Here is a 14,183-nt window from a genome sequence, read left to right as displayed (position 1 = left end):
AACAACGATTATTCGATTGACATGAATTTTATTGATCCGCAAGATAATCTTGTAGCATTACATTTCAAATATGATTAATGGCATATGACCGCCACGGCTGGCTCGGATGTAGTCCAATCTGGACGTCCAATTTTCGATGACTTTTTCCAACATTTGTGGCCGTGTATCGGCAATAACACGGCGAATGTTGTCTTCCAAATGGTCAAGGGTTTGTGGCTTATCCGCATAGACCAATGACTTTACATGGCCCCACAGAAAGTAGCCTAGCGGTGTTAAATCACAAGATCTTGGAGGCCAATTCACAGGTCCAAAACGTGAAATTAGGCGGTCACCAAACGTGTCTTTCAATAAATCGATTGTGGCACGAGCTGTATGACATGTTGCGCCGTCTTGTTGGAACCACAGCTCCTGGACATCATGGTTGTTCAATTCAGGAATGAAAAAGTTAGTAATCATGGCTCTATACCGATCACCATTGACTGTAACGTTCTGGCCATCATCGTTTTTGAAGAAGTACGGACCAATAATTCCAATAAAGCGCACCAAACAGTCAGTTTTTCTGGATGTAACGGTGCTTCGACATACACTTGAGGATTAGCTTCACTCCAAATGCGGCAGTTTTGTTTGTTGACGTAGCTATTCAACCAGAAGTGTGCTTCATCGCTAAACAAAATAAAATGGACGTAGTGCGCGATACGTATTCCGCACAGAACCATTATTTTCGAAATAAAATTGCACTATTTGCAAGCGTTGTTCAGGCGTGAGTCTATTCATGATGAATTGCCAAACCAAACTCAGAATAAATCACTTGAGAGCTGTTAAATCGGTAGCCATCTTGAACAGTAATGCCAACTTGAAGTTATACCTATACCTCGAAAAAAACACCCGTTACTTGCAAAATCTCAACTCAATGAGAATTGTCAATGGAATATTATATTATTATTTTTTTCGATCATCTGGTTGAAATTTGGAAAAATCAATGGATGTTAACTTCATGGTAAAGAGGACGGTATGTCCATAATGATGGAAAACGAAATCAGCCAAATTAATTCCATTTTTGAGGTCTTGAATCGATTGTGGATTATAGACGAAGAACTTATCTATAAAGTGGCCCCAATGAAAAAGGTCTTAAGGTGTCAAATCACAAGATTTCGATGGCCAATTGTGATCAAATAACACTGCTATGAAACTTTTCTTGTAAAATTGCAATATTTTTTCATTGCTAGTTTGGCACGTAGCGCCGACTTGTTAGAAATAAACGTCGTCCCCATCAATATCTACCAATTTTAGCCGTAAAAATTATAAATCATAGCCTTACTGTCAATTAATCGACAAACCTGGATTTTCGTCAACACAACGCTACAGCAGCAATATTCTAAGTTGTTCTTGAGCGACGCACACGGTTTAGATTCTTCACATCACCAACTTATCTCAACATTTCGAATGTTTCCACCAGTTTCACTATTACCGGCTGAAAAGGTCCTTCACGACGAAGTGCTTTAGTTTTGCGAACTGAGACTGCAAAATTTTTACCATTTTTGTAGTGAATTTTAACAATTTCAATGCGTTTTTGAAGCTTAGCAGTGTCGTGTTTTTATTTATCAAATGTCAAAAGATGAGAGCTTCAAAAGTGACAGTTGCCTAAATAACGGGCTATTCCATAGAGTAATAAGCATAGATTAAGGGAGTATACTCAATTTTTACATGTCCCCAACATGGTTAGATTACGTTGTCGGATTGTGATTTATTTTCAAATCTACAATTTTACTATATCATTATGAATAAATATTATATTGAATGAAATATATTTATTTATTGATTCCCTATTAAATGAGTAAATTTGAATATTTGGAATCTGATATTTTTCCTAATTGTCGAATTTAAGTAAGAATTTAAGTAGAATATTTATTATTTTCTGTATCTATCTGCTGAAATCCAAGGTTTGGAGACTATTGCTCTCCTAGTGTCATCCGTTGTTTCACGCTTGAAGTTTGTTTTCTGAATTTCTGATATATTTAGGTATTCATCTCAATATATTTTGAATTGATATGAAACGTTGATTCACTATGGGACATAAGAACTGCGTTCTTTGTGGGGAAACTCGCGAATTGAGTGAAATATCTGATCACTGAAATGTTTTGATATAGCGCGCTTCATTTCAAATTTGATAGTTCATGTTAGGATCAAAAATTGCTTACTGAAAATGACATATGCTCCCTCTATCTATGACTATTACTCTGAGGGCTATTCAAAATGAAACCTGTTTTCATAAAACCAATCGGATTAGGTTAAAAATTTGAATATCTATAAGAAATAATATCTCTTATTTTCAGACGAATTTCAAGAGAACTGTTTAGTCAGAACATCAGTTCTGTAGTCTCAAAAAGCTCCTGACACAAGTTCAGTGGTTTCCTCGAATTTTAAGACAAAATATTATATCATACTCTTGTTAATTAATAATCTAAATCACATTATCTACATATGCTTCAAAGGGCTAGTAATAAATCTTTCAATTTTCCCTTGTTATTGGCACTAACTTCAACATATCACATATTTTAAACCCAGAACCAAGATTTCAAAAGGGGCGTGAAGAATATTCGTCCCATTGTTGATCTCAATTGTATATTTATGGGCACTGACTAACAACAAAATAGAAACTCCTGAAGGTTGAAGCTTAACTGAAGGATTTTAATGGTTTGTTATTGAAAGTAGAGAACCAAAATCCATCTTTAAAGGTTTTTAACGACACCCGAAAGATAAGATCAATATAACAGTCTGCTGAAATCATAAATATGAAAAAAAAACCCTGTTTTATTTGAACCAAGAGTACAGGATGATCCAAATTCTTAAGTTTTACGGGGTTGTTATTTTGTAATGAAAACATCGATATCACAACCAAATTTGCAGTTATATTTTCTGTGCTGCTATATATCGTATACATTTTTTTTTGCAAAATATATTGAAATTAACGGATCGCACGATTTTTATAGATTTTAGTATGCACAGATCTTGCTATGAGGCCGATATTATGGTGGTATTAGAAGAAGAAGAAACCAAAATATCAAATTCGTCAGCAGAATAGTAACATTTAGAAATCAGAAAGATTCTTAAAAAAAGTTTAATTTCCTCTGGGAGATGGTTATATACTATCTTAATCGCTAAATAATTTGTGGTATCTGTGCTAGCTTTGTTCTATGATATGACACGCAAAGATCCAGAATAATAATGAACTATATTATATCAGTTAGATCACCATGTATATTTTTGCCCTTCGAAATTTTTAAGAAAAACTAAACATTTTTCATGTGATATTAAAATAATTGTATAATTATAAATACATTTACATTATCTTCGACAAAGTTAAAACAATACAAATCATAGGATTACCACAGAGATAAGAATTGAACAGTCAGGGATATTGCAAAATGAATTTCAAACTTTTAAAATTCTCGTGGCTTGTTACATTGGAGTAAACGGACATTCTGAGAATTTACTGTAATGTCTGTAATCGTCTTTACTGTATGTTACCTAAAATTCCTAATTTTTCTACTAAAAAGCGGACAAACCAAAAGAAACAATCATTATTCAATGAGTTAATTCAATATTCATAGCCTTTTAAATGTAATATGTAGCTTGAGTGAAGATAATGTAAATGAAGCTATAACTCCGAAATTATAGCATCTAGGTATAGGCAACATTTCATACAAAATATTTTGCGTTTCTTAAGAGGAAACATCACCACGTGGCTGCTCAGTTCAAAACGAAATTAGAGATATTTCTTTTTACAAACCACCGATTTTTATGGGGTTTCACATAATTTCCTTAAACAATAATCTACATTGTAGAAAATATTTTTAATTCGCGAATGAAAAAAAATTTTTGGTCACTATGTTTTTTTCAACAAAAAAGAAATGATGATATATGCACCTTGTACAAAGCACTAATATATTTTGAAAATATTCGTTAATAAAATTATCAAAAATCATTACAAAAGAGGTAAAACTACAAATAATTCCGTGAAAAAATAACCGTCGTACAGTGCTGACCTCTACTTATTTGCTTCGAAAAAAGTGGAACTCCCTCTTAAGAATTTGAAATAACAAAGTTCATTATTATTCCGTAAAAAAGAAAGATACGACAACAATGTAAATGCCATCATAATATCGACCATATCACAAGATCCTTGAACACCAAGATCGCGCGATATGAAAATATGGAATTCATCTTCATTGAATTCGTAGTTTTGAAATTAACAGGAAAACAAAATTTCGTACGGCAATATTTACGAAACCCTTAGTCGGATTTTGCCCATTAACGAACTTATCAGCAGCATTTGAGATAGGAACGTACCCTGATAAATTCAAGTTTTCTAGGCCTATTCGTTTGAGAGTTATCGTGTTTACGGGCGGACACACTCTTATTTGATAACGAATTCTTCATTAGTGAGTTGTTTTAGATTTAGACCATTCCCGGCTTAAAATCTTCAGATTCTAATATCCCACAGATGGTGTGAAACAAATAGTGTAATAACTGAAATGACCAGTTTACTCAGTTTAAATTCAATCACAATTCATAATTATTGTGGTATTCAACTGCATTGTTTTCTATTTGTTTTGCTTCTTTGATTTCACGAGCAATATTAAACGGACCATTCTCCTTGATTTTTTTCGAGTTTGACGTCAGGATCTTTGTTAAGACACAACAGATCATCAATCAAATCCCTACATTAATATGCTCGTTTGACTTTGTAATCACTTTCGATATGAAAAAAAATTTGGTTTTCGGTTTCAAAGTTTCCGCCCGGAAAAAGAATTTTACACCATCCTGATCCTATTATTTCGTGTCTGTATGTCAGTCTGTACGTCCGTAAACCCTTGTAACAGCTTTAACTGATACTGGGCCACGGTCGATGGTACCCTAGAATTTTCAGAAAACGAAAGTTACAATTTTATTGCAAATTTGCTTTCTTGAGTAGGAACCACTGTTGTCGCTTATATAAAAAATACTAACAACTTCGATATTTCAAATAGAACACCCTGTATATTATTACTTTTTTCGGTTTGTCGTAGCCTTCTTAGTACATATTTATCTTATTTTTTGTACTGAACATAGCTTTGAACATTCATTACTTCGGTACTTGGAATCCTAGAAAGCTGAAATTTCAGCTATGGAATACCAATACCCCGTGTATCATTTACGTGTAATAAAATACATCCCTAACCATATAGGGTTGTTCAAAATCACAGGCTTCAACGAGACCTGATAAAATGATAAAAAGTGCATATCATATAATGTATTGAAAGAAAATGAAATTTTCTCCTAATACCTAAATTGTAAGGTTTCCTTATTAAAAGTAAGTTTTCATTCCAATGGCAATATTTCAAAATTTTTCAAAATTGTTTTTTTTTTATATATATTTTTTTTTTATATTGAGATACATGAAATTATGAAAATAAGTATAGACATTCGAGTTAACAGATCGCCTTAATAAACTAATGGCTGAAGAGAAGACTGGTGTTTTTTAAACCTATACATGTTACGAATCCCGCCGCTACATTTTCATTAAAATTTTTGTATATACAGGGTGTTTCCTAAACATGCGGCAAAAATTCAGGGGGTTGTTCCTTGGACTATTTTAAGCATGTTTTGTCCTTGGATGATTTTTGAAAAACCTCTTTGTTTCGAAGATACAGGGCGAACAACATTTTTCATATTTTTAAAATTAATAATAGTTTAAATAAAAATGCGTACCGCACTGTGTTTACTAAGTAGGTACAATTTATTTTTAAATTTGTTTAACAACATTCCAATTACTAAAAACCTAAAAAAATTCCTATGGGGCCATCTAAAATCATTAGTTTATACCACTCCAGTAGAAAATGTGGAAGACTTGCGAAATCGGATCATTGCTGGGTGTAACTTAATAAGAAATGATCCTGGTGTTTTTGAAAGGGTTCGGCAGTCAATGAGGAGAAGATTGGATGCTTGTATGCTGGCTAGAGGTGGTCATTTTCAACAGTTTTTGTAGGTTGAGTTGAATTTTCATGTAATTTTTCATAATAAAATGTTATTATCTGAAATTTTGTTTCCCCTATATCTTCGAAACGAATAGGTTTTTCAAAAATCATCAAAGGACAAAATATTCTTAGAATAGTCCAAGGAACAACCCCCTGAATTTTTGCCGCATGTTTAGGAAACACCCTGTATATTCGTTGTATTATTATAGAAATGAATATATTTTGCGTTGAAAGAGGAAATAATATTTTATTGACCGATGCTGCAAATTTTACTCCAGTAAAATTATAATTTTTCATTATGTTATAAAATAGTTTGCGTTTCTAAATACTAAGAAAATTGGCGAATTCCACAGGTTTGTTTATTCATCGATTAGTTTCATTATTGGTTTATTGCTTTGTTCATATACAGAGTGATTAACCGCGATGGAATATCAGACGTTTATGGAAAAATAATAATTTTGAGCCGGAAATTCGCATGTTGGGGTTCGATCCCAACAGGGTGGACAAAAATAGAATAGTTTTGTGTGTGCTTATAAAGTAACGGGTAACATTCTTTATAATTAAATTAACAATATTACCAAAAATACTTATGGTCTAGCGGCAATTGGTTTGAATATAACACCCTGTAGTTTGTTACATTTTCAGATTAATAAAAATTAGCTGTTTCCAAACATGTTTGGTACTTGTGGTCTAGCAGACAGAATATGAAAGAAATTATTTCTTATCTTTTAAAAAAAATATATAGTCGTCTAGTTTTTTGTGAATTTTGTCATTTTTTGTTTATGTCAATTTGTTTTGATAATATTGTCAATTTAACTATTAAAGAATGTTACGCGTTACTTTATGAGCACACACAAAACTATTGTATTTTTGTCCACCCTGTACCAATTGGAATCAACATGTGATACATTTTTGGAATCAGCTCAGCTAGAGTAATCGGAAAATTGAGACAAAATGGGGGTGTTCCATTAAAAAAAAAAATGACGGTGACGTCATTACTCGAAAGTAATTCACCCTGTATATTATATTATTATTTTAAAATACGGTAAATTAAAATAAAAAATCGACGTGTTTCAGGATTATCTCTTAAAATGGTATGTTCAGCTAAAAATGAATTTGTTCCATACTTTACGGACATAGTGTAGAATATACATAGATTGATGTCGGTTATAGAGATATTATGCTGGCTGTCGATCATTGGAATTATAATTGATCCCATAAGGTTGTTCTGCATTCGAGAGAAGGTGTAAATTATATTTTCAATATTCAAAAGTTGTATTCGAAATAAGTTAGAAATTTCAACAAAAATAAACCTTATCCGAATTTGTCCAAAAATCATTATGGAAGGCCATGAAAAAGAATTTTTATTAACCTAATTCTCTTCATATTATATTGTACCAACGAAAGTTTTTATCATAAAATAATGAACATTATGAAATATCTAAATATCCTCAATTCAATTGGTGCATAATGTTGTCCACAAATCATAGCGCAGTTATCGTGAAATTCGAAGATAACAACAGTGTGAAATACGTTGTTTTATCTTGTACACACATAATTATATCGTTATACTCTTATTTGTTAGAAAAGGGGCTAGCAGAATACACAGATATCCTGAAACCTGGAATAGGAAATCATTTTTTCGAATGCAGCAAATCGAAAATCAGTACTCAAAACGTCAATAACTTCCTTTTGAAATTTTAATTTTTTGAATTTCATTTGAATATCTCGATCGGTTTCAAAGCAATAAAAGAATAGTCAGTTTTTAAGAAAAACTTCAAAAATTATATAACAAACTATGAATCATTATTTTTCATATAGAATCACCCTAGAAGTTTGTCGCATTTATTCGCAAGCACCCTGTGTACATTTTCTACATTCACAAATTTATGATATTTTGTCTTGAAGAACAAATAAAATATATTGCATATTATTATCAAGATCCATGTGTTCGACATATAATTTCTAACTCAACTGGGAATTGTAACCGAGAAAGATGAAACTATTATGGGAATTCCTATTCGAGTCTCTTGGCAAGTGAAATTCAAAATTTCAAAAAATCTTTTCTTGGTTGCTTCAAGGAATAACAGGTAAAATTATGAAACACCAAAAATAGTGAACACCGAATTCTTCCTATTGCTTCACCCTTATATCGAACAGCAACATTATTGCTGATATTTCACAGGCAATATAGTGTTCCAGGTACAGAAGCTTTCAGAATGAGACATGAGATTATAAAGAAAATAGTTTCAGTAAAAGAAAAAGGCCAGCAACAAGAATACATATAAACAAATAAGCAGTAATTCTACCAAACTGAAATTCTCCTGGTCAGCGTATTGTTCTTTCTGAAAAACCCTCGAAAAAACCATAAAATCAAAAAATTATATAAAAAATACAAAAAAAAAACTCTACTTATGATTTTTGAAAGTTGAAAATGGAAGAATCAAAAAATTTTTAATTATAATTTTTTTTACGGTTGGGTAAATTTTTTCAAAAACATCCCCACGATTTTTCACTTTTTTATTATTTTTCCTTGAAAATTTGCATTCTAGAATGATTTTTGAAGGTTATCAATGATGGCAAACAAGTATTTTTGCTGATTTGTTGAATAGACAAGAAGTGAACATGGGTGCTGGGAGGGTAATAATTTTTTAAGAAACGTTACGAAAATGGTGATTTCTAAGCACGATTCCTCTTAGAAATCTCTAAAATGTAAAACCAATTCAAAAAATTCGATATTTTTTTTAAAGATTTAAAGAAGGTGAAATTCTGAAGATAATAAATAATAATAATGCAATAAATATGACAATCAATTCGGATAGATTGTATTCTCTACGTTATCGAAATAGTTACAGAATGTTCATTCCATAACTAGTTTCCTGGATAGAAATTATCTATTTCAATTCATTTCAGGGATCATGCTGCGAAACAAGCTAGTACGCCACTGATTTATTTGTCGAATTCCAACTCGAGGTTATCGCTTTTAGCTTTGTGTATGGAAGGAGTGAAAACGTTGTGACTCTGTAAAACCACCCTGTATTTCCAACGAATTTGAAAGTTACAAAATATAAATATACATATATAAAAAAATCTTAACTCGATCGGAATTGTAGGTAATTAAGGAAATGTGGGGTATGTCTTTTCCTATATGAAATTTTTAATTTCTATTATTCTGATGATGTGATCATCATTAAATCTCGAACAGAGCAATAATTATTTGATATTATAAACACCCAAAATCTAACTCCGTCGGCTTCACTGTTACGAAAATATTGATTGATTTTTTTTCAGATATTTTTTTTTGAATTTTCAATGCTATCAACATGAAATTCTGCACGAGTCTTGCAGTTGTCAGTTTACATCCAAATGCGAAATTTCATCTCAATCGGATATGCAATTTTGAAATCAACAAAATGGCAACATTTCGAAGGCCATATTTACGGAAATCTTTATCGGATTTAGCCCATTAACGAACTTAACCGATAGAATCGAATTTGAAGACGGATTCGTCATGAGTGAGTCAAACCTCATCGTTTGAGACTATTTCCGGCTCAAAATGAAATAATAGAGCTATCGGTTTGGAGACGAGCGCTCAAAAACCCATACGTCCGAACCCGATAATATTAGTTCATAAAAAACCAATATTGAAATTAGAATAACATAAATCAATCGGAAAAATAATTACTTTGAATCATTCATGGAGTCATAAAATTAAAAGTATGCTTTGCTACGAATACCTACCACGTGTTCAAAGCCAGGAGTCAAATATTAAAATTACTTTTATATTTATAGTTACTTCCATACTGATTTGATTTATTCTATGATTTTATGATTTATTCTGTGAAGAAAAAAATAAATGTGAACTTGAGATATGACTTCGTATGCGAATAATTGAACAATAGTGTGAATTTTATCAGCAAATACCTACAATATTTCAAACTATTTAATTGTGAAGGAGGTGCTGATTTCTGGAAGAATTCCAAAGATTTATAATTGGAAATAATGGAAAGCCAATAGTATTGAGTTTCAAACAAAGAAAGGAAAGTTTCACGCTTAAGCATAATTCGATATAGGTAACAAGAAATATATAAAAAAGACCTCGAATATTTTTGCAATATCAGAATATTATGCGTTAACATTAACGACATCTTGAATATTCATCGATTTCAATTGGAAGCAAGTTATAGGAACGATTTCCTGAATTTTTTTATCAATTTTATCACTAGCATAACAAATGTAAAGAGTAAATTGAAAATATGAATTTCATTAATATCGCAAGTGATATAAAGAAAATGAAAGTCTGATAGACTTCGATATATTTATCCTTCTTTCGCGTATTTGAAGTTTTGACATTGACAAACAATAACAGCCGCCTTTTCCACATTATAATTACGATATAACCGCGAATCAACGCCAGCTGCATGTTTGAAGGGGTCTATATTCAACGCCATCTATGATATAGTCGATTCGTAAGCGAGTAATATTCAAACACAAGATTACTTTCAAATAGGAACCTGAATTGTCCCTATCCGAGATTAAATTTTAAGTAAATACACAAAGGAACCATCAAATTAACGAAAATCCCATGAAATAAATCAAATCTCATCTCGACAGGGTCGAAACACTCACCTCACCGTGATCCATGCGCCCTTCAGGTGTATTTTCTGGCAGAAAATACAGTCTGAGGCTTGCCAAAACTTGTTCACTGTTCTTATCAATCCATAACAACTGTAGTTCACCGATACACAATAAATCCGAGTCGATCCACAGTTTCACAAAAAAAAATTCACCCAAAGTCACAATTCTATTCACACCATGCTTTCTATATTTGAAAGCTTTGTAAAAAGTATAAGGTCCATGCTGTCCACACGAAGCACCGATAAACTGAAACAAAAATATTAGTGTAAATTTTAGAATTACCAAAAAAAAATGTAAAGGAAGATTTACATTTTCGAGAAATAATAGGTGTGAAAATTAAAAAATTAAACCTTTATCGTAGCCCCCATTTAGGTAATTTTGATATAAAATGTTCGCATATTTACCGACAATTTTATTAGTTTCAAAATAATAATTAAAATCGTCATAATGCAAGATGAATCACAAAAATACCAAAATCTCAAAAAATCGACCTGACTCTTATCTAACTTTCAATATTCGTTATCAATAATGATAAATAAAGAATGAATAGGGCTGAGAATTTCAATAACATACTGAATAGTTCGAAATTTAATTTTATTACCTTAACCTTTCTATCCATTTAAAATGTCATCCCAAATCACTAACATCGATCACTAATTATCAGAACTCGACTCAGCGAAAATAATTTAGTGCAGTCTACTCAATTCAATTCACATAAAAACATTTCCCATTTCCTAAGAACAAGTCTTTCTGAACTAACGTGAACATGGCTGAATAAACAAATTTGTAGGGGGGATTCAAATACCAGATTATACATACTACAATTCGTATGCACACTATTCCAAGTTGAATCGATTAAAACGAATCTAAAACCGAAACAAAGGTGTATATATTCGATGAACACATCCTTATATCCAAAATTATAAAAAAAAATAATTTAATGGTTCTGTTTTCTTTCAATAGGTTAAATTATGCTCAAAATGTATTTATTTTTAACTGGCTCCGATATGTGTAATGAATAAAGGCATGCTAATTATCAAGGAAACATCACATCGATTTATCAGTTGAGCATTTCGTTTCAATTCGTAGAAAAGGAAAAAACACACAATCATGTACGGTTAAATTCATTCGAAATCTGAAACCACTCAAAGGTTACTTCCTAAAATAACGTAATTGTGTAATAATTAAATATAATCAATTATTCATTATATTTAATTAAAATATGCGAAACCATGAGAATAAATTGGCTATTCTTCGAATTTACTATAAAATATATAAAACTAAATTGAAATTGAAAATCTTCAATATTGAATTCAAGAGGGAGTTCATGTTTGAAGATACATGTTCCTCCATATAAAGAAATAGGTACCATTTCTACATCTATCTCATTCTACCTATTGATAAATTCACGTACATGCAAACAGTGCATTAGAAAAGCTTATAAATTCACGAAACTCAAGAAGGAGAATGTATGGGACAATTTCATTCAATAGTCAACAATTATGAATAATTAAGGAATTGTACAATTTAAAGGATGAATATGTTATTACAGATCATAATTCTAATTTTATAGGATCATTCGATAAATTATTCATAAAGCATTGAAATTATCGTTGAAACAAATAAGACTGATAAGCAAACAAGAAACCGATTTCTTTTCCTGGGTTAAATTAAGAACCAAATTAATTTAATTTCATTCAAATGAATTTAATTATTTGGAACAATAATAAAGAAAGGAATTATAAGAATTCGATCAGAAACCATATTAAACAAAAGGAAATCTGGACGTTACTTCTGACATTTCATTGCACGTTTATAATGTACTACTCAAATTTTTCCCTACCTGAATCACATTATGATCCATTTTTATTTACAATTCATCACAGAAAACTTCACAAGAACAGCACGCTGACACCATCATAGTCTACTTTGTATTTACTCTAATTATGTGACGTCACGATACAGACCCATAGTCGGAAGAAATCGGCGCTATTCGTTTATACTGGCGCATATAGACGGAGGGGAGGGAGCTTCTTTTCGTTCGCACTTCACTCCTGTCAGTTAGTAGAAAAATATCAGAAGTAATAAAGGAACAGGTAGGTAATTGAATAGGTAACCTCTTTTTCGGTAAATGGTGCGTGTCAACATCGATGGTTTCAAATCATTTAAATCTGAAGATTTCTGTGGAACAATTGTTTTTGCTTTTCGCATTCAGAGTTTTAAACAAACAAACTTCACTGATATGTTTTATCTAAATTTAACAACGTATTTTAGCTCATCTTCAGAAATAGGACTGTAATAATTTCATTTCATATTTTTGCTTGTTTATTTCTAACATAATATATTCCATTACACCATGAATAATGATATTGCAAATTTCAATTCATACCAATCGATCCATGCTGGATAATAAATTGATTTATTAGTTCGTGATTTGAATATAAATATCATGTATAATGTAAATAATATAAATATCATGTATATGTAGAATATAGCGATAAAAAAATATTTATTCTTTGGGTATTATCATAGCCACAACTATTCTCAATTTCATGATTGTTACTAGTTTTCGAAAATTGACTTTTTGAGCGCATATTCGCTGAAGGGAATAAGACAATCGATCATTTTCTCAAGATATCTGCAATTTGATCTAGCTTGTATAATTTCTGTTTTACAGAGTGTTTTTAATTTTTTCTGTTTTCAGACATCTATCATATATCGTTTATTGCGAAATATATTGAAATAATTGAAACGGCTATTTATAGATATCTTACGAAGAATCCAGTGGCGTAGTGAATTTTCTAGTCGTAGTTTTTGGGAGATTGGTAACTCTTTTTCAAATGTTAAATCTTATATATTCTATGTTTATTTTATTCCGTCCATTGACATTTATTTAACATGTAACACAAATACATGCCTCCACAATTTCTCTACTTTTGAGCGCATGTTATCTGAACAGATCGCTCAATTATTTCGTTACAATGTTTGTAATTTATAATTTTGATTCGGAAATGGTCTCAAAGGATAAGGTTAGGTTAGGTTGGCCACACTGATGACGAATTAGTCCTCAAATTCAATTTTGTCCCTTCGCCAGGCCCCAAAAACGAGCATTACGGAAGACCTAGACAAAAATTTTCAAGGTAAGTTCGGTTCTGGAATGCCGCGGTTGAGTTCACTCATAAGCAAAATCCTAATGGGGGTTCCGTAAATATGGCCATTTTGTCTTCGTGTTAATTTCAAAACTATAGATTTGATCAAAATGAAATGTTGCATTTAGATGTCCAATAAAAATTTCAAACTTCGTACAAAATTTTAGGTCGATTGCGTGGCCATAACTAGAAAAAAAAAGAAAGAATAATATCGTAAAAGATTGCCCAATAAACTGACATAGTTGGTATTTCTCAGTGGACTATTTCAAGGTTCGTGCAAATTTTGTTATCGATAACGATAACATCATCGGAACCATTGGCGTAACGAAGAGGGTTATTGAGGACATATCCACCCATTGACTAAAAGCAATAACAAAAA

The 14,183-nt window shown here is 31.4% G+C and overlaps 1 protein-coding gene across 2 annotated transcripts in view; it reads right to left on the bottom strand.

Annotated features, from left to right (window-relative positions):
- Nucleotides 1-12,632, bottom strand: part of LOC123670949 (AT-rich interactive domain-containing protein 5B-like) — a 30,155-nt gene extending 17,523 nt beyond the window's left edge. Inside the window, exons 1-2 of one of the 2 annotated variants that reach the window (XM_045604545.1) lie at nt 12,499-12,632; nt 10,647-10,901 (exon numbers count right to left, since the gene is read on the bottom strand). In XM_045604545.1, coding sequence (XP_045460501.1) covers nt 10,647-10,901; nt 12,499-12,519 — 276 coding nt within the window. In that variant the 5' untranslated portion in view covers nt 12,520-12,632. Of the gene's footprint in view, nt 1-10,646; nt 10,902-11,256; nt 11,425-12,498 lie in introns of those variants that run through there. The other variant, XM_045604546.1, reaches the window with a different exon arrangement.
- Between the last annotated feature and the right edge of the window lie 1,551 nt (nt 12,633-14,183).

Source organism: Harmonia axyridis, chromosome 1 (assembly GCF_914767665.1).
Source record: "Harmonia axyridis chromosome 1, icHarAxyr1.1, whole genome shotgun sequence".
Taxonomy (NCBI): Eukaryota; Metazoa; Arthropoda; class Insecta; order Coleoptera; family Coccinellidae; genus Harmonia; species Harmonia axyridis.
The sequence above is the reverse complement of the archived record's forward strand: the minus strand, read 5'-3'. Positions and strand labels throughout refer to the sequence as shown.